At 37.2% G+C, this 21669-nt stretch overlaps 1 protein-coding gene across 1 annotated transcript in view; it reads right to left on the bottom strand.

Moving 5' to 3' along the window:
* Window positions 1-21669, bottom strand: part of PTTG1IP2 (PTTG1IP family member 2) — a 120126-nt gene that overhangs the window by 42017 nt on the left and 56440 nt on the right. Inside the window, exons 7-8 of the mRNA XM_078059239.1 lie at window positions 18436-18497; window positions 16541-16600 (exon numbers count right to left, since the gene is read on the bottom strand). Of these exons, the coding sequence (XP_077915365.1) occupies window positions 16587-16600; window positions 18436-18497 (76 nt within the window). The 3' untranslated portion in view covers window positions 16541-16586. The remainder of the gene's footprint in view (window positions 1-16540; window positions 16601-18435; window positions 18498-21669) is intronic.

Below are 21669 nucleotides of genomic sequence, written 5' to 3'. Positions count from 1 at the left end.
TCATGACCTGAGCCAAAATTAAGAGTCTGACACTTAACCGACTAACCACCCAGGTGTCCCAGAGAAGCAGCTTCCTATGAGACAAAAACTATGTCTTTTCAAGCTTAGCTCCACTTCTTAAAGCCAAATGATCCTAGGCAATTCATTCTACTGTGTCAAGCTTGTTTTTCAAGTTCCTTAACTATACAATTGGGGCACTCTTACCTGTCTGTCTCAAATGATTCATTAGAAAATGAGAAAAACCACCCTTTTCTTGAAGAAATCTGTCAAGATCACAAGTAATTCAGGGTCAGACTAGGTCTCCAAGTCTAAAATTTGGTCTCTTCTTCCAAGCATAACATCAATCTCACGACATAAGACAAAGAAGTTTGGACAATTAGTATGAAATTGCAGTTGGCAACTGGTATTAAGTTGATCTTTTTTTTAAGATTTTATTTTATTTATCTTGAGAGAGAGAGAGCACGTGCACACACACTGGAGGTGGGGCAGAGGGGGAGGGAGAGGGAGAGAATCTCAAGCAGACTCCACGCTGAGCACGGAGTCCAAAGGGGGCTCAATCTCACGACCCTGAGATCATGACCTGAGCGGAAACCAAGAGTCGGAGGCTTAACAGATTGAGCCACCCAGGTGCCCCTAAATTGATCTTTTTTGATCCCTCCTCAGGTTGTAGCTTCCGAAGTTGAAAACTACCCCAAGTTCTGGTTAGAATGGTGATTCTCTCTGAATCTAGGCGCCTTTCCCTCTTTCCTAAAATTTGCTTCACTCCTTTTGTCCAAAGCTGACATTTCCTAGAGCCATCTTGACTCAGCATTACCTATGCAAATCAAGAGGTTTCTGAAACTCCACAAAGCCAAGAAGATGTCTCCTCAGTAAAAATCACACAGGATGGTACAAAAGGGAAAGTAAGGGAGTAAGGTTTTTGGCCTAGAATAGAGCCTTAGGAAGAATTAATCAGAGTCCGTTTTAATTTATATGCTGTTCACTTTAAATCCCAATGTGGATATAATGAGCTCAGAATTATAAATGAAAATCATTTAAAACCTCAGAGCTTCATGGGCTGCCAGTACTTCCAAATGATTGCATTCTTTCAAAGAAGTCACCATGAAAAACACAAAGCTTTTTTCAACTGCTGCAACTATTTTGGATTTTTCTTTACAAATGGCTATCATAGTTGGTCCGCCCCCCACTTTTTCCTCCCTGCTTTTTCATTTTTTTCCTTTCCTGTGCACATAAGTTCTTTATAGTCTAAACCTGACTTTGACCAAAAATGGGTTATCTGCAACAATCTGTTACCTGTTCATCACATATGGCTCTGAATGCCTTTCTGCCTTTCAAAAACAAATTCTTTGTTCCCATTCTCAGCCATCCTCAAAGAATGATGACCTGCCACTACTAAAGATGTATTTTAAATGTTTTGCAGGTTTTTAAGGACATTTCAAAGGAAGAGGTCCAAAGACATTTTAAGTAATATCAGCAGCACTGGAAATAGGTGAATAATTTCTAATGGTACATACTCTTATGGGAGAAAATTAATTTTGGTACTTAATTTTAGTGTTTGTTAAGAAATGAGTAAAAAAGGGGCACCTGGGTGGCTCAGCCATTAAGCGTCTGCCTTCAGCTCAGGTCATGATCCCAGGGTCCTGGGATCGAGCCCCGCATCCAGCTCCCTGCTCCGCGGGAAGCCTGCTTCTCCCTCTTCCACTCCCCCTGCTTGTGTTCCTGCTCTCGCTAACTCTCTCTCTGTCAAATAAATAAATAAAAGCTTTTTTTAAAAAAAAAATCTGTTTCAAAAAAAAATGAGTAAGAAAAAAGATCCGTCAAAGTAAATTTTTGTTATGCTTTATATATGGATACACACTATGCATGCACATGTATGTACATAAACTTAAAATCTCTTGCATATTTTTAAAAGAAGAGTTAGAATTGAAAGCCAGCAGCAGCAGAAAAGCCAGCATGTAAAATGCCATGGGAGGGCATACCTGCTGAGAAAATATAAATGTAAGAGATCTGACAGACTTCCTTCATAATTTTACCCAAGGAAGCAGTAATAGGAATAAAAATGCCATTAAAAAAAAAAAAAAGCAATAGCACTTCAATATTTTGAACACATTTAAAGGCTCTGGTTCCATAGTCAACCTGTCAGGAATCTAAAAACCTTTAAGAACCCTTTGTTTTTTCTTTTTTTTTTTTTTTAAAGATTTTATTTATTTATTTGACAGAGAGAGACACAGCGAGAGAGGGAACACAAGCAGGGGGAGTAGAAGAGGGAGAGAAGCAGGCTTCCCGCCGAGCAGGGAGCCCGATGCGGGGCTCGATCCCAGGACCCTGAGATCATGACCTGAGCCGAAGGCAGACGCTTAACGACTGAGCTACCCAGGCGCCCCCCCTTTGTTTTTTCAATAATCAATTTCAATATGCATTTTATTCCATGATTTTGCTTGTTTGTTTTAATTAGTGAAGTGTTTGGGATAAGTTTTAACTTTATCAACTTTAAATTTTATGTCTTATTGATATACTTGTAAAGACCGCATTTACATTTTATCTAGGTGTTTCATTTGTTATGTACTGCTGAAAATTCAGTAATCACAAATGCAAAAACCTTTTACTCCTATAGCACACACACAGGGTCTTTTCAATAATTCAAAGAGCTTTCTACAATGATGAAGTCATACTGATGAACTCAATAGGAAAATTCTAATACTATTACATATAACTTAAATAATTCACTGTTAGAAGCCAGGCGTAATAGAGCAAAAAAAAAAATAATAATAAATTCTAAGTGCTCAAAATATTTTGCTTTTTCTTATGCCAAGGCATATTTCTTAAATCATAGTGACGATTTTTCCTCTCTTTTGTTGGAGTACATGACAGCTACGCATATACTGGGGCAGGTGCGAGAGATAAATGCGTCCCTATTAAAGTCAAGAATGTCAGCATTCTGTGTTCAATGATGGGCAGCCCTCTATCATTTTTGCATAAGATCTCTCCTGGGAAACGTATCACCAGACCTTATTACTACACTATCAACTTACTCTCATCTCAAATTGTTATTCTTCAAAGACAGCCAGCTGAGTTGCACTTTACTTTTTTAGATTCCCTAATAGGTGATGAAAGAAAAAAGTCAAACAGAGCACAAGAGAACAACGTTATTCATAATTTCATTTAACACCAAACAAATCCAAAATCACTAATTCTTTAAATATAGTATTTTATGATACATTGATAATTATTCAATCTGATCATATAAAGTAAGTAAGAAAAAAATTGAAAAAAGTCAGTAAATAATTTTTTAAAATATAGAATTATAGTAGATTCTAGAATGAATTAATTAGGGCCATTAATGAAGAAATTAATTGAAAATTCTACTACAATTACAATAAAATAAATAAAGCATGGCTTAATACTTTTTATTTCCTTTGGTATTTATTTATAGAAGTCTTTTTTCAGGTGGTTATAAATCAAGAGCCATACTCAGGTTGTGTGATTAAAGGATGATTTTTTTTCACAATTTATTGGAGGTGACATGACATTCTACAGAAAATAACAGTCCATACTGAATTGTTTTTGAAGTGAGAAATGAAATTGAAATTTGTTATGGTGAAAGAAGAGAAAGATGAAACTCTCCCAAAGACATCAATTAATGAGATTTTGAAAAGTTTGTGAAAACAGCCATATGTGGAGAATTAACACAAAATGGATATATTTTTAACATTTTGAAAGTTAGTATGCTTTGGAGATATCAATCTTTCTAATAAAAAAGATATATTTAAACCTGGCAAATGGTAATCTTATAAACAGGAAAACAAGTACTCCTGGTTATTTTTCAAAATTTTTCTACACCTTTACCTAGAATTATGAGAATAAAGCTTCAGTCTGTAACAAGTTTAATAAAACTTGCATTTCCTGGGCCCCATCTGTCTGCTATCTTAGTACCAGCACTGTGTTTACAACTGAAGAATGAGGCTGATTGGGTTCGCATTGCATATATAAGCCCCGAGAAAGCTACTGAAAAACATATTACAAAAAAAACCCATAAAGGCAAACAGAGTTCTATAGGACTATGTATTCTTTTCACAGTGAGGTTCAGTATTCACCCTAAGGTGGGTGTGTGTGTGTGTGTGTGTGTGTGTGTGTGTAACAATGGAGTATTACTCAGCCATAAGAAAGAAGAAAATCTTGCTATTTGCAGCTATGTGGGTGAACATGGAAGATACTATGCTAAGTGAAATTAACCTGCCAGAGAAGTACCAACTACTATATTATCTCACTTATAAGTGGGCTCTGAAAAAAAAAAAAAAGGCCAAATGCACAGAAACAGAGAATAAAGTGGTGGTTACCAGGCTAGCAGGTGGAGGAAATGAAGAGAAAATGGTCAAAGGGTGCAAGCTTTTAGTCATAAGATGAATAAATTCTGGAGATGTGATGAGTGATGGTGAGTATAGTTAATAATATTGTATTTCATACTTGAACTTTGCGATGAGAGTAGTCTTAAACATTCTTATCACACACACAAAGGTAACTATGTGAGGTGATAGATGTATTAACTAAACTGATTGTGGTAATAATTTTACAATGTATATGTATGTCAAATTGTCACTTTAAATATATATGATTTTACCTGTCAATTATACCTCAGTAAAGCTGAGGAGAAAATAAAATAAGGACAAAGTCCAGGAAATGAGCTTAAGTGGAAAGACATTACCTGAGGCAGACAGGAGAGAGCCTTGATTGACTAGATGGTCTATCACTTCATGGGGAAAAAGACAGAGGAAGTTCTTGGGTTTTGGTGGAACAAGACAAATTACTTATTTCTATATTGCTGCTTCAGTTCTTCAACCAAAGTCAAATTTTCTGCCAAACATAGAAATCAATCTTTGATCCAGTGCAAGATCTGTCTTGCTGGATGTTATGGCCACCTCAACTTAGACAAATTTGGTTTCTCCTAGCTCTAGTAATTCCAGTCTTGATATCTTGGGCGGGGGGGCGGGGGGAGTCTAAATATATAGAATCAAGCTTTATTCATCCTCATTATGACAATGGATCATTTTCTTCACAATTTTTGGTATCAGATGATCCTCCCTCCCCTGTCAAATTTAACTAAAGCCACATTAGTTTTATATCAAAGTACGGCAAATAGCAACAATATCAAATATAAGTTTATGCTTCATCTTCCAAATTTTGCCTAAAAGGCAGAAGTTAAAAAAAAGTTGGTGAAACACACTTATTAATTAATGTATCAAAACATTACTGAATTTTAATGAAGAAACTACCTGGTATTGGTAGTCTGGCATAATTTTGCTCCATTAAAAAAATCCTCTAGTATTTTCCTTAAATTAAGAGTTTCCTTAAATTAAGAGGTTAAGAGTCTTCACCTCTTTTAAAGTATCTACAGCATTAAAAATATGTTGTCATTGGGCGCCTGGGTGGCTCAGTTGGTTAAGCAACTGCCTTCGGCTCAGGTCATGATCCTGGAGTCCCTGGATCGAGTCCCGCATCAGGCTCCCTGCTCGGCGGGGAGTCTGCTTCTTCCTCTGACCCTCCCCCCTCTCATGTGCTCACTCTCTCTCATTCTCTCTCTCTCAAATAAATAAATAAAATCTTTAAAAAAAAAAAAATGTTGTCATTAATCCACCCAAAGTGTCATCAACACAGATACTAATGATACCAAATATTACCTCAGATTTGCTATTCCAGGGAAGATTTTGAATAGTGGAGCAGGGTTTTTTTGGTAATAATAAATATAAACAAAATTAGAATTCGAGTGTTTATTGTCTGGTAACACTGATTAGAAAACAACAATGTCATACGTAATCTTGGGTGTAGCCTCTAATCCCTATGCCATATTTAAATTTACATGTTGGATGTTTGAACATTCTATATTTATACCACTTTATGTTCCAAGGAAAGAACACTAAGATTGTAAAACTAGCTAGGAAGGAGATTATTCAGAAGTTTTTAAAAAGTTTTTAAATTCACCATAAAATCTTGTCTCAAGAGCTTCTTCAACCCTTATGATCTCAAATTACTGAACAAGTCATAATGTAAAAGTAATGAAATACTCTACAAAAATGTTCAATAGAATTTAAAATTTTAACTTAAGGGAATTTGAAAGTTCAATCATTTTCAAAGAGGCTGTAAGGATGATTAAAATCCTGAAGGAAGCCTGAAAGAAAAAGGACACAGTCATTATTGAAAATGTAATACAATGTAAACTCTCAGGTTTCATGTTTAGACTAGAAAGCTTAAATTCAAGGCCTTTACACCAATTTTCACAGAAACGTAATGCTTTCCAACTCATGGTCCATCCACTGAAAAGCTGTGCATGGCGAATAATGACTATCAACTCAAGTTAGTCACACACACGGGGGTAAATTGGAAATGAAAAGCCTTCAGTTACCAAAACTAACATAAATGATTTATTTCCTTCTGCTGACATGAAAGGAAAAGAGTTGAATGTTCGTGAAGGATAGCATTTATGCACCCTGCCCGAAGGTCAGAGAGCTCACTCAGCACATATATTCCCCGAAAAGGTTCAACTTCTCAGAAAAGAAACCATCTCTTCCAAAAGGTCACCACGTCAGGTTGACTTTTTGTCTGCTCCGAGAAAGAGCCCATCAAAGTTGGCTACTGTAAGGCCGTCGCTGTGCTATATATAGCATGATGCCCTCCCAAAGAGAAGCTTCTCATACGCACCAATCAGCTCCTCTTCAGACTATTTCTTGCCTTCTCTGACACCATTCTTAGTCACAATCCCGTGACTTTGCTCTTCCATCTCAAATACCTACTCCCCTACATTTAACATAGGCTTATTAAACCCAGCTGAGAATCACACCCTCTCAGTCAAGTCTAGTGCAACCCAAACTCCTTCTAATGGCCTATAAATGCCCACACTATCTGATCCTTGCTCACTCCAGCCAGGCTGAACTTCAGTTTCTCCAAAACGCCAATCTCTGTCTCATCCCAGTCTCCACCTGGTAATGTTCCTTCCCCCTACCTTGCTCCTGGCTAACTCCCTATCATATTTTGGTCTTTGCTTAAACCCTACTCCCTCAAGGAGGCCCTTCCTATTTATCTCAAGCAGGTTCCCCACCTCGCCGCCCCCCCTCAAATTTCAGTCCCATCTTTTCTTCCAAGCAACAGAATTATATTCCTTTGCTCCTCATTTTTTTTGTATCTACGCTGGGATCATTGTCTTTCTTTCTTTTCCCAGCTTTACTGAGATATAATCAACATACAACGTTGTGTAAATTTAAGGTGTGCAGTGTGTTGACTTGGTCCTTATATATTGCAAAATGATTACCACCAGAGCCTTAGCTAACACCTCCATCAGCTCACATAATTAGCATTTCTTTTTTGTGTGAGAACATTTTAGTTCTACTCTCTTAGCAACTTTCAAGTATATAATACAGTATTATTAGCTATAATCACCATGCCATATATTAGATCCTCAGAATTTCTTCATTTCTTTTTTTTTAAAGATTTTATTTATTTATTTGAGAGAGAGAGAGAAAATGCACATGTGAGCGTGAGCGGGGCGTGGGGTGGGGTGGGGGCAAAGGGAAAGGGATTCTAAGAGGAAAGGTAACATCTGCTGAAGGGAGACCAGGAAAATTTGGTGACATTAAGGTGAGATTTGAAAAAAAGTTAGAGTTTTAATAAATGAGTACCAGGAATTGGTGTAAGAGGCCCTTATCAGAAAGAAAATAGAAGATACAAGGAAAAGATATAATAAGTGTGCACAGGAGATAGAGATAGTAGAGTTTTTACATGTTGTCCCATCTCTTGAGCCCAAATAGGGAAAGCCCTTGCCTTATCACCGAGAATTTATCTGTTGTCAAAAAAGGCATGAAAATATAATTAAGATTTTAAGATAATAATCACTTCGGACCTATTCTCTAAGTGTTTGGTTATCTCCCCACTTCATTATCTATTTCTGGTGGTTATTCTCTCAGCAACTGGATTTTAAGTTTTTTGAGGGCAGGCACCATGTCTTACACTTTTGTCAGAGGGGTTGAAAATAGCAGTGGACACGAGGAAAAGTCAGAGAGGGCTAGAGAGCAGCTGGGCACTACACACAAGTGACAGCAATGGTTTGGTGATAAAATAGCGCCCTTGCTGTCAAGGGGTTTATATTCTGACACAGGGATGAAATGATTGGTATAGTCTTACAACACAGTAAATATGTTAGAAGAAATACAAGAGGCTATAGAGCACTAGAATTCTGCAAAGCAAATCATTTTAAAATTAATTCTAGTAGGTATTTAAATTATAATGGTATTTTCCAAGAGTGTTTATGGACAACCTTTTCAAGACCTTTTCAAGACTGAGAACAGTAAGGGGCACCTGGGTGGCTCAGTTGGTTAAGCGACTGCCTTCGGCTCAGGTCATGATCCTGGAGTCCCGGGATCGAGTCCCGCATCGGGCTCCCTGCTCGGCAGGGAGTCTGCTTCTCCCTCTGACCCTCCCCCTCTCGTGCTCTCTCATTCTCTCTCTCAAAAAAAAAAAAAAAAAAAAAAGACTGAGAACAGTAAATTTTAGGGATGAAAGGCACAGCATAGGGAACAGAGTCAATGGTCCTGTAATAGCCTTGTATGATGACAGACGGAGGCTACCCTTTTGGTGAGCACAGCATAATGTATAGAGTCATCAAATCACTGCGTGGTACACCTGAAACTAATAGCACATTGCTTGTCAACTATACTTCAATACAAAATGTTTTAGGGGCACCTGGGTGGCTCAGTTGGTTGGGCGGCTGCCTTCGGCTCAGGTCATGATCTTGGATCAAGGCCCGCACCTGCTCAGTGGGGAGTCTGCTTCTCCCTCCCCTCTGCTGCTCCTCTGGCTTGTGCTCTCTCACTTGCACTCTCTCTCTCAAATAAATAAATAAAATCTTTAAAAAATTTTTAAAAAAATGTTTTAATTAAGAAAAAATAAAATGAATCAATCTATTCTGTATTGGGGTTATTAAAAAATAAAATTAACCTAGTGAGTCATTAAAAAAGACAGCAAATTTCTTTGATAAGGAGTCCTTATAAAATAGAAGTTTCTCTACATCAGTTATTCACATAGAACAGTGGAGAGTCTCATCGAAAACTTTATTAATGTGGTTACCATAAATTCCCCTCAGTGAATAATTCAACTCAGCGTTTGCTCTTTATGTTCCCCGCCTGTGGTTTTCTATAATCAAAGTCCTTGACTGGAGAAATTTAAATAACCTTTTTTCATCTTACAGTAAAAAGCAATTACCTTCAATTCCCTTTACATAGTCCCACCATACTCCCAGTAGAACATTTATCTAAAGTCCCAAACAACTAAATACACACAGACACACACAGGCACACGTACACACTTCACACTTGCATTAAGTAGTTAAAAGCTGAGTTGAAGGTGTGCAGTCATTCTCCCTTACATATTCTGCTGAATGCACATAATTTTTTTTTTCATTTCATTTATTCACTCTAGAAAGCCCAACATCCAGCTTCATTTTACAAGTCCTAGCACTGGAAAACTGGGCTACAAAATCATGAAGAGTCATTTGCTTTTTTAATTTTTTTTAGTTGATGTGTATGATAAATGGGGTTCTGAGAACCATAGAAATTTAGAGTTTTCACAATACCTTAGAAAGCATCTAATCAAGAGAAGACCGACTTAGAAACAGTATTCCCTACCCCTTTCAGAGTGGAGATATTGCTAATAGATCTCAGTGTTCTTTCCCACTGAGCCTGCGCATTGCTCAGATTCTACATGATGCTCCAGGCAACCTGTATCCTGTCAGATAAACCATTTATTGTGCATGGCCCTTCCCATAGGACAGAAAATGTATCCTGAAATTTAAGGCACTTTAGAAAGCTATAATCTATTTTCAGCTACCATAGTGCCTAGTACTTAGCAAAGTGCTATTCAGTATCCTGAAACATCTTAATAGTATAAAAACATGACTGCAGTTTACAAAACAGACTATGTGTATGGAGACCTCTTGCCTGTGGCATGTGTGTGGTGCTTCTGACTGCCCTTATTCTACACCTTAGCATTACTACCTCCTGGTTTGCTCATTGTGTGAGTTGCTCCTCCATCTTCTTGCCACATCCTAGATTAAGGCCGTCCTGAAGGAGCCATCCTTGACCTTCTGTTCTTCTCTTGACACACACCACAGTATTTTCACCCACACCCGTGGCTACATATACACTGTTTCCTCATTTAGGTCTCCAGCTCAAATTTCCTCCATGCCACACCCATGCTCCCAACTCTCTGTCCTTTTTTTTTTTTAAGTTTTATTTATTTAAGTAATCTCTACACCCAACGTGGGGCTCGAACTCACGACCCCGAGATCAAGAGTCGCGGGCTCCTCCGACTGAGCCAGGCAGATGCTCTCCGCAACCATGCTCTCAACTCTGGAGTGTCTACGTGCATTAGAAACTTGCTATTACCACAAATTCAACATAAAAACTTCCTCCTTCTAACCAAAACTCACATATAATCTGTGCTTTTTCACTTTCGTGACCTTTATTGCACATTCTGCTTCCTCTTCCAAACATTCTCCCCCTAACAAGCTCCAATCTCTGCCGGTAGATATGCTGCCCACCCTCAAACTCAGCTGAGATGCAACAATGGCCACCATGTAGTACTACTTGATCCTGCAAACACAGGTTCTCTAGACTTTAACTCATCTCTCAGGTACCTATGGACCCCCATTATGGAACCTACTATATTTTATACTACGGAAACTTATACTTATCTCAAGGTCTTATCTTCCTTAAAAGATTTTAAAGTGTCTCAAGTTACCCTCTAAGGTTCCTTTACATGTTCCCAAGTGCCTACAGAACTATAGTGACATTATAGGCTTATAATATGCAAAAATAGAACCCTTTATTGAGTACTTACTAGGTGCCAGGTACTATAAAAAAGTGCTTTACATACAGTATTTAAGTTACTTCTCACACAACTTTCATAGTTTTATTATTTCCCTTTTAGATAGGAAGACTTAGTATTTAAATAATTTGCTCAGTATTAACTAGCTAACAGGTGATGGGCAGAGAACAGAACCCAGGAGCTTGCTGGTTTGGGGATTGGACTCTTTCTACTTGATGGTGGTATGTTGTCTGGCTCTTTCCCCTGCTCAAGAGCTAGCATTTGTTGATTATATATTATATTTCAGGAGCTTTCCTACATTATTCCTAAGCTTCTTTGCAAAATGATTATTATTATTCCTATATGCATAAAGAAATCGAAGCTCAGAGATGTTAAGCTATTTACCTTAGATCTCACAGCTAATAAATTCCAGATGCAACTTTCAAACCTGACTGCTTAACTCCCCTGCCCCCACCAACCAAAAAAAGCACTTGTCATATTTTAGGAGGAGTCCCTTAAGAAAAAAAAAAATACTACTGCCTTTCTGATTATAATAATAATTATTATTTTATTAGTCACAGGGTTTCATTTATGTGGTTCTATTTCATTTAGATACCTTTTGATAGAACCATCACTGTATACATTTATAGAAAAAATGTTACTCCTGCGTTACATTTTGTCAACTTTTTTCTTTACATATTGACTACACAATCTTACATAATCCTATAAATAACTTGTCCAAAAAAAAAGCTTGTTCTTCCAAGAATTTGATGGAGTTTTACATTAAGATGATCTTGATATCAGAAAGATAAGTTATTGATAGAAAATGATTGCTTATGTAAATAACACTAGGTCAGGAACATGCTGAGGGATCTATATTTAGTACTGTCTTTATTAATTTCTCCAGATCATTATGTTTTGCCTGGTGCTTCTACTGCATTCAGCTTGGAAGGTCAAGATAAAATACTACACCTAAAGAAATAAGTGGGTACTGATATAAATGCCAAAATGAATCTGAACTAAATGCCATGCACAGAGAGAAGAGAGGGAAAAGGAAATATGCAGTATCAGAATTAACCATTAGATTTTAAAGGAATACAAGAATATAATTTTGAAAAGGAATAATTAGGGGATGGTGATTTTACGAGAAATTGCCTGACTTATTTATGAGAAAACAATACTCAATACCAAATTAACATGCATGCAGTAACTACCAAGATAATTAAAAGATACTTAAAATACAGATATTATTTAATGTTACATGACTTGAATGTCATTATTCAATTTTGCCAATGCTACTATTCGATTGGGAAAATCCTATTGGTTTTGAAGGGGGAAAATGCAGGTGAATGTTGAAAATTAATAAAAACAAAATCATCCCAAGCAAAGAAATAACTCCAAAAAAGTATCCGTCGTTATAAAAGTACTAGTTTCTAGAGCTCCTGGAGGATTCTTTTTTTTTTTTTTAAAGATTTTATTTATTTATTTGACAGAGAAAGACACAGCAAGAGAGGGAACACAAGCAGGGGGAGTGGGAGAGGGAGAAGCAGGCTCCCCGCTGAGCAGGGAGCCCAATGCGGGGCTTGATCCCAGGACCCTGGGATCATGACCTGAGCCGAAGGCAGATGCTTAATGACTGAGCCACCCAGGCGCCCCTCCTGGAGGATTCTGAGTAAAACTAGACACACTTGCAATGCATTACAAATGTGTAATTACCATTTAAATGGAGGGAGAAAAACTGGTGAGTGAAAGGAGAAAAAGGCATTTTCTTACAGCCAACCAGACGCTGGCATTTCAGGCAATGATCATCTAATCTACAGAGTCAGGTTAACAAAGCTATTGTCATTCTGCCACTCACCCTCAGCCTTTTAACTGCCCTCTCCTCCACCAGAAGGACACCCAGGTTAAGACTTTCTCCTTGATTATCAGTCACAATTTGCTCATTAGGCTCTGGTATGCCTAATACGTAATTCAACAGCATATGTTTCCCAGAAGACAGCTAAGAGACATAAAGCCTTCTCCTCATTCCCCTTTTTAATTACTTGGGCACCGAAATTATAAGAGTGAATGAAATTCTGAAGCAAATCTCTACTGGCTGTACAATTGTGATTGTTAGGATCATCCCTTCTCCCCTACAGCCCAACAAAGGCTTTCCTTAATAACATCCCTGTTTGTGGATTTGGCTGGGTGGCTACTTAGATGTGAAAAACACTGCCTTATTGCAAAAAGGCATTGAACATCATTTTCAAATGAGTTTAAAATGTGTCACATAGATTTCAAAACTCTGGAAAAGTACCAAATGTGTTTTTATCAGATAGCTGCATAATAAAGTATAGGAGGGTAAAAGATTTGTCAAAAATCACACAAATTAAGTGGAAAGATCCCTTCCCTGTCACGTGTATTCCTGAAGTCTAATCTATTCCTTTGGGTTGCTGCTACATTTCTTATCAATGAGATTAGCTACTTCTTATGATGCGTCTGTTGAAACCCATTTGGATTTATCAGGGTGGCACATGTTGGTTGGATTAATCATTGCTTCTATCTCAAAAACTGATTATTTCCAAAGTAAGCATATAAATGTGAAGCATGAAGAACTTAGGAAATCATGAAGTGAAAGGCTATGCATAATCAAGCGTGTGACAGAAGGGATGGGGTTATGAGTTACATGTGGCTACTTTATTCTAGCTTTCTCTTTGTATCTTCCTTTGGCTATTTTATTTGGTATCTTTAAAAAAACTGTCACAGTGGTGCATGGGTGGTTCAGTCATTTAAGCATCTGACTCTTGATTTTTGGCTCAGGTCATGATCTCATCTCAGGGTTATGAAATAGAGCCCCTGTTGGTCTCCACGTTAAGCGTGGAGCCCGCTAAAGATTCTCTCTCTCTCCCTCTCCCACTTCTCCTGCTAGGGTGCACACTGTCTCTCTCTCTCTCTAAAAAAAAAAAAATATATATATATATATATATAGTCACAAATCAGTGTAACAAGTTAGTCAAACACAGCCATTCAGCGGTCTTTTTTTGTCATCTAAACCAGGGGTCCACAAACGATGACTCAGACCAAATCTGGCCCTCTGCATGTTTTTGTAAATAAAGTTTTATTGGGACATAGTTATGTACATTCATTTATGTATTGTCTATGGCTGATTTTGCACAATGACAGCAAAGCTGAGTAGAAGATAAGACCCCAAAAGCCTAAAATATTTACTATCTGGCCCTTTATAGAAAATGTTTGCTAGTCTGTCTTCTAAACTGTTGCATCTCTCAATGTTCTAGAAGGAGATTATACTCTCTGGCCACAATCTACTCCCCCAGTTTCTGTCCCTTTAGATCTGTTTGCTTCTACTTCCTCAAGACATCCCATTTTTCAATTACCTTCTTTTTCGAGTAAACCTACCATCATCAGTTTACGTATCTTTCCCTTCTCAGTCACTATCACAACTAATCCCATTCCAAAATTTATTTAACCTGAAAATAAAGCTGGTCACATTGACCCAATCTCTGCATTGGGTCAAATCATCCTCCCCATCATCACCATCATCAATTCAATAACAATGGAAAGATAGAATTAAAAGAAATGTAAATATTTACTTAGGTTGTATAGAAAGCATTTAAGTGGTGAAGGAGGATTGTGCCCTTAATGAGCAGTAGAACACTTCAAAGTCCTGTCTTCCCAGCATCACTATTCTTAGTATTCCCCCAAACCAATGACAACTGCTGTGGTAGATGCTACTGTGCGCTGCCCAGCCCACCCTTCCAGGATCAGGCACTCATTCTTCCAGCTGCCAGGCTCTTTTTGGAATTGCCTTCAAAGGGAGTCGCTTCACTCCACATTAAGCCTCCTTTTATTTATTTATTTATTTTTTAAAGATTTTATTTATTTATCTGACAGAGAGAGAGACAGCGAGAGAGGGAACACAAGCAGGGGGAGTGGGAGAGGGAGAAGCAGGCTTCCCGCTGAGCAGGGAGCCCGATGCAGGGCTCGATCCCAGGACCCCGGGACCATGACCTGAGCCGAAGGCAGACACTTAATGGCTGAGGCTCCCAGGTGCCCCTAAGCCTCCTTTTAGAGAGCATCCCACATCTAAGGATGGTTGATTTGGGGTTTGGGCTCCTGTGCCTCAATTAGGGACACCATCCAGGTTCCAGAGCTCACCTTAAGATTGTCCCAGGTAGTGACCGTATGACGATTCAACTCTTCCCCCTGCCCAAGTCTGTTTATCTCTCTTACAAGTGTTATTCCTACAAGCATTCCCCAGTAAAGCCCTGTAGGCCAATCTCTGCCTTGGAGCCTATTTAGCAGGGAACCCAGTTTAAGACAGCTGCTTTCTTCAAATGCTTTCTCATCACCCAAACGAAAGCTTCCCCAGTCCCAGTCTTACTCTTTATGTCTCTCTCCTCACAGTCCTGTGTCTTAACAAGCCTGGTCAATTCCTTTTCTCTCAATAGAATTCACTATCTTTTCTTTAAGTCTACTAATTCGATATGAAAAAGAATCTGTAAGTAGTTCTATGATTTGTGCTAGTATGTTTTTAATGTCTTATTCTAAGATTTTAAGGTGTTGCCATATAGAAGTTTTGTACTAGAATATCAGGTCTAATTTTTTAAATGTTTCACTGTTTTATTTTTAACACAATATCTAACCAAAAAGCATTAAATATTGCCTTTTATATTATGCGCTTAAAGTCTTTATATGATTATCATAGGGTCAACTGTATAGTGAAAGCTCTTCTGCAATAATCCCCCCACCTGCAATAGCATTTTGATTCAAAGTGAAATGTTCTGATACAAAAGTTAGACAACAACACAGCATGAGAAGACATAAAACATTTTAAAACAATCCTATTATCATCAAGTTCCTCTTTGATGAGTCTGCTTCTGGATGGAAGGAAGGAAGGGAGGAAGGAAGGAACGGAGGAAGGAAGGAACGGAGGAAGGAAGGAAGGAAAGAAAGAAAAAGAGAAAAAGAAGAAAGGGAAAAAGGAAGAAAGACAAGAGAAGGAAGGGGAAGGGCAGGGAGGGAAAGGGAGAGGAGGGGAAAACTAAGCTGAAAGAAAATCAAGAGGAAATCATTGTAAATTCATGAATTACTTTGCATGCGGTATACACACACACACACACCAAGCCAAATTAGTAACTGTTTCCATCCAAGTGACAGTCGCAAGCTGTTCATCATCCAACAGGCTGGAGATGTTGATAAGAGGGTCCTCGCACTGGATGAGGGTTTGGGCAGGATGACCTTTATACCCTGAGGTATAAGTGCCAAGATTCTGTGACTACTCTAGGAACACTGGTGGTAACAGTAGTAACAATGTCGGGGAAAATTCTAAAAATTTTACCTGTAAAATCTCATTTTGTCCTCAGAGCTACCCAATGATTTAGTCACTATTATTAGCTAATATTAACAAATGGGTAAACTAAAGCAGAGACAGATTTAGTTAGTTGTCCAATATGACATACTTAGTCAATGAAGCCCAGATTTCAACTAAGGCAGCCTGACTGAGGAGCTGTTATATCTCCTTTTTCTGCTGCCTTCTATTACATGTTTTCAGGCATTGAAAATCATTTACATTTTACAGATTTGGTTTCAACTTACTTTCTTAATTAACTCTGATTACATTTCTTAAAAGTTGCTTAATAGGAGGAGGGAAAAGGCATGCAGACAATTCATACAATACAACTGGGAAGCTTACCATTGAAGAAACCATCATTCTCTCTCTGGAAATCTCTTCCAGTTATCTATTCATCATATCCTATGAAAAAAGAAAATCAATTTACCTTTACAAAGTCTTTCTGAAAAGTCAATGATGACTTACCAATTTTTAAAATGCTAAATACAAAATATTTGTAAATAACAATATGATCTCTACTCTGAGATTTTAATATTACTGTGATTTTAACATTTAGGGCTCCAAGAGACTTAAGGTCTTAACCGGCTTGGGTATGAATTTAACAAAGAGGAAAAGGTCAAATATTTTGTGGTGACCACAAGACTAGTTGTCTCCAGTGACAGAAAACCTGTGGATGGTCAATGAATCCATAATCCCAGCAAATCATCTTCTGAATTCACTTGCTAGAGAAGTATAGACCAAGGACTAAGTGGGGGGCATATTACCACCACTCCTGGAAAACAACTGTGGGTGAGGAGCATCATGGTCAAATAATACAGAGTGTATAAGGTTACTTATTTTCCTCTTCCATAAATCAGAAGTCCACTTATTCTATGTCTCAAATAAATGCTCATTAGACTATCACATGCAAATAGGTTACCAGTAACTCCCCAATTTGTAAATCCAAAGAACACCCATGAATCTCTCTCCCTCCATATTCAGACCCTCCTTTTTTGATCTCTATGACACCACTATCTCCCATTTTTCCATCTTCAATTCCTTTTGAAGAATCCTGTCTCCTTTACTCAACGCTTTAATACAAGCATTCCCCCCGGGGTTTGCAGTTTATTCACTTGGGTGGAAAATAATCCTGCCTTGTTAATTTGATTACATTGTAGTCCCTACAATGAATCTAGTGTAACTAATTGTTCTCAATCTGTGAATAGATAACTGTTTCTACCAAAATAAATAAAAACCCAACCTTGTGCTCTTTTCAAAGCTTTTCTCCTAGCCCAGTTTGCTGTGAAGTTTTAAATGGAGGGAGAAAAACTGAAACACAGAACTATTCTCTGCAGTCCTCTGGTTTGATTTCAACCCCAGGAAACAGCAATCACCCTGAACTTCAGCTCCCCAACTCAAATAGCTTTTTGGAACACCTCACGATCCTGTTTACAAAAAAAAAAAAAATTTTTTACATAAGAAGATCTAGGAGTTGGCAATGGAATGTGTATGTGTTTGACCTTTCATCCTTACCCCTACAAGGTTCACCCTGCTTCTTGTTCAGATTTAGTATTGTGTCCTACAGGGCCAGAACAGCACAAAAACCTGGATGCCCCCCAAAGTTATTTTAAATAGTAATTATGAAGCACTTTGTAGTTGTTCTATTTCAGTTATAAAACACTTTCCTCAGCCATATTCTGACCTAAAATTTTTTATGGTCCAATTACCCAGGTGAAAGGAGGTGGGGAGGGTACAGTTCTGACTCCAGTTGGGGTTCTAGGATCCAGGCCTGGGTAGCAGGGGAGTCAGAGGACCTGCCCAGGAGCTATGCATGGTGAGCTGAAGGAAGCCAAGATTTGAATTTTGTAAGTAAGGGAAAGTTTAAATAATCAAGTTGAAAAGAGTGGATAGAGGGTCAGCCAACTAGGTAAGATGAAGTAAATTAATTCCTCAAGGCAAAGGTCAACTTTTGTTGAATTGCTTTTGTGGAGTGGGAGTTGGGGGAACTGGGAAATCTATTAATATCCCATTTGGATTGGAAATTTTTACCTCTTCTCTATCAACATTGTGGCTTTACCCATCCTAGACTAACTATTGAGGTCATAAGAATGTGTCTTAGAAATTAGAGCAAAGAAATCTGCTCTTGTGTTTTCTACCCATACTTTAATTTTGATGCCTAAAAAAAAGTAAGGGCAAGACTTCCATCTGTGGGTTACTGAGGGTCTGCGACATCCCATCAAGTAAATGAAAACACTTGCCAGCAGTAGGCCCACGGTGAATATAAACTGTGCGTGGTCTTCCAGCAACACAGACTTGAGCTCTGTTCAAAATGATGATGAACTTAGAATTAATGAGGTTTATGTTCAGAATAGTTAAGGTTATCATTGAAATTACAGTTAACCCTTGAACACCATGGGAATTAGAGGTGCTAATCACATGGTTGAAAATTCTTGTATAACTTTTGACCCCCCCAAACTTAACTACTAAGAACCTACTATTGAGCCTCACTGATAACATAGTTGATTGACACATATTTTGCATGTTATATGTAATATGTACTGTACTCTAACAAAGTAAGCTAAATAAAACGTTATTAAGAAAATAAGGAAGAATACATTTACAGTACGGCACTGTATTAATTGAAAAACATCTGCATAAAAGTGGATTCACACAGTTCAAACTTGTGTTGTTCAAGGGTCAACTGTATTTCATTACATTAGACTGCATTTATGCAACTTTTTATTACTATTGGTTTATTAAATTAAATTCTCCTTTTATGTATCCACCATGGGGATTTTAGTGTTTAAGAAAAACACAATTAAAATAAGTGGAATATCAATAAAAATATCAATAAGTTAGCAATAGAATTAACGATTGCTTTTTGACTTGTCTGTGTCCCCTTAGTAGAGTATATCCTCACCATGAAGGTAAGGATGTGATCTTTTTTTAGTGACAACAACACTGCCTAGGGCATAATAAATACTCAGTAAATATTTGCTGAAATAGATGAGAGTCAAGGAGGCACTAAGTACATTAGCAGTTAAACATTTATATTCTTTAACATTTGGAACTTTTAAAAGTGCTTTAACTTTTAAATCACATCTGCTGAATAAAAAGAATATTAGATCAAATGTAGTCATCAATATTTTGATGCTCCATTAGTCATTCAAAGGTATTTTTTAAATGAAAGATGAATATTTCTGGAATGCAACCAGGATTTTTGGATTATGGAGTGCAATAAGTCCTTAATATGACAAATTCTTCTAACAGTATACAGTGTTCATTGAATTAATAATATCTAGAAGATCTCTAAAGGAAACTGAAAAGGACGAGATGGTGGGTGAATAGCAGAGCTAACCAGAACTGAATACAATTGTTGGACCGTATTTGCTGAGAGGCTTCAGGGTTTTCCTGTGAAACTACATACAAAAGAAGCTTCAGTGATGTATGTTTGCTCAGGTCCCTACTCTCTTGTGGGCATAATTTGCCACTTTACTCAGCACTGTACAAAAAAAGGTATGACACTTTAAAGATGCCAGAATCCTGGGAAGAAAATATAAAAAAGAAAAGAACAATGTATTTGCCACAACTTTTTACCACACATGTAATATATACCCTATTGGTTCTTCCTTCTGGATATAATTTTGTTCTAGAGGTAAAGAATAAGAAATGATCTTCCATCTTACGTTTTCTTTTATTCTTGTTTGTTAATATGGAAAAGATATAAAATCTGAAAGCCAAAAAAAATATGAAGTCCTAGACAAAGTGGAGGTCTCAGGTAAACAAACAGGACATTAGGCTAATCTTTATCTTTTCATAGGGCATATTTTCCTTACAGATGAGCCTATTAGTATGCACCTACCTTATTTATGGGTCTTTCTATCTTGTCTATGGGTCTTTCTCGGAAAAGGTATACAATATAAGGAAAGAAAGTAATGCATTGCTGGCTAAAGGAAAATGGAGAAAAATTTCTCAACATGTATGGACTATGGAAACACTTTACATATCTTCTGTGAACTCCTTTTGAAAAAGTTGCTTGAGGAATATTCCAGTAAAAGGGGAAAAAAAGAATTCTAAAAAGAGGAAGATACAGGATCCAAAAAATTATTTTAGCTCAGTAGAGCCCTGAAAAGAAACTAATTTTTATAAATTAGAAAAAAACTCAGACTTTTAGAAGAGTGTCTATAAGATGAAAATGAAAATATTTTTCCAAATACTAAGATGAATGATCACAGTGATAGGAATAAATATACACGACTATCCTTCTTGACAGGAAATAATGAAGGTAATTTAAAACCCTAGAAAATGCAAAAGCTGTATAAGAAAGTCACAATGTAAACATGAAACAAAATGAAATGTAGCATGATTTTGAGAAATGGAGAGTAAGGAAAGAGAATCTATTTGATCAGACACTAGATAATTCTCTTTCAAGTAATATAGCTAATGACATAGAATCACATTTTCTATTTTCAGTTTGGTCTTTACTGAGCAATATTTATACAATCATGATTTTAAAAATTATGTTTATTATTTTTAAAATTTTAGATTCAAACTATAGAGTAAGCATTTCAGGATATAAAGATATAGTTACAGAACAGAAAGTAAACATTATATACTTGATAAGGTCAAATGAGTGAGAGGGTGCCTGGGTGGCTTAGTTGTTAAGTGTCTGCCTTTGGCTCGGGTCATGGTCCCAGGGTCCTGGGATCGAGCCCCGCATTGGGCTCCCTGCTCAGCTAGAAGCCTGCTTCTCACTCTCCCACTCCCCCTGCTTGTGTTGCCTCCCTCACTGTGTGTCTCCCTCTGTCAAATAAATAAATAAAATCTTAAAAAAAAAAAAGGTCAAATGAGTGAGAAAGCTTACAGAGTTTAGGAGATAGAAGGAGGAAAGAATAGACAGAAGTACAGAGTTCCAAATTCTCTTATTTAAATAATGGGAGAAGACTTGGTATATAGGGACAGAGCACTAAACCAATTACTCAAAGTAATCAAGTCAATCAAGTTGAAACAATAACCAATAGAAGAAATATTAGAAATCTTAAGAGCCAAGAATGAAAAATGATAGTTAAAATTCAAAAATAACAAAATGGTAATACCCACTAAGAGCAAAATAACAGAAGACTATGGATAGTGCAAGATAAATTTTCAGATTTCATTCTGGGGACTCAATAGATAACATCTGAAGTTAATAAATCATGAGAAGGAGTCATAACCATATTGTTCAAATATAGGAAGTAACCAAAAGAAGAACTGCATTAGAATCATACTAGAAGGATTACTTCTGGGGAGGAGGTGTAAGAGGTAGAGTAGGGGGTGGGCAAGTTAAATTTTCCTTTTCATTTTATAATCTTCTGTTACCTTCTGAACGTTTTTTCCCCCTATCATATAGATATGTTATTTTTATTACATAAAAAAGGTAAAACATTTCCTGATAACTAGCTTAGCATTCTCTTCAGTGATATTATCCCCAAGTGCATTCTTACTAAGGAGAA

Source organism: Halichoerus grypus, chromosome 12 (genome assembly GCF_964656455.1).
Source record: "Halichoerus grypus chromosome 12, mHalGry1.hap1.1, whole genome shotgun sequence".
Taxonomy (NCBI): Eukaryota; Metazoa; Chordata; class Mammalia; order Carnivora; family Phocidae; genus Halichoerus; species Halichoerus grypus.
This window is presented reverse-complemented; position numbering and strand designations above follow the sequence as displayed.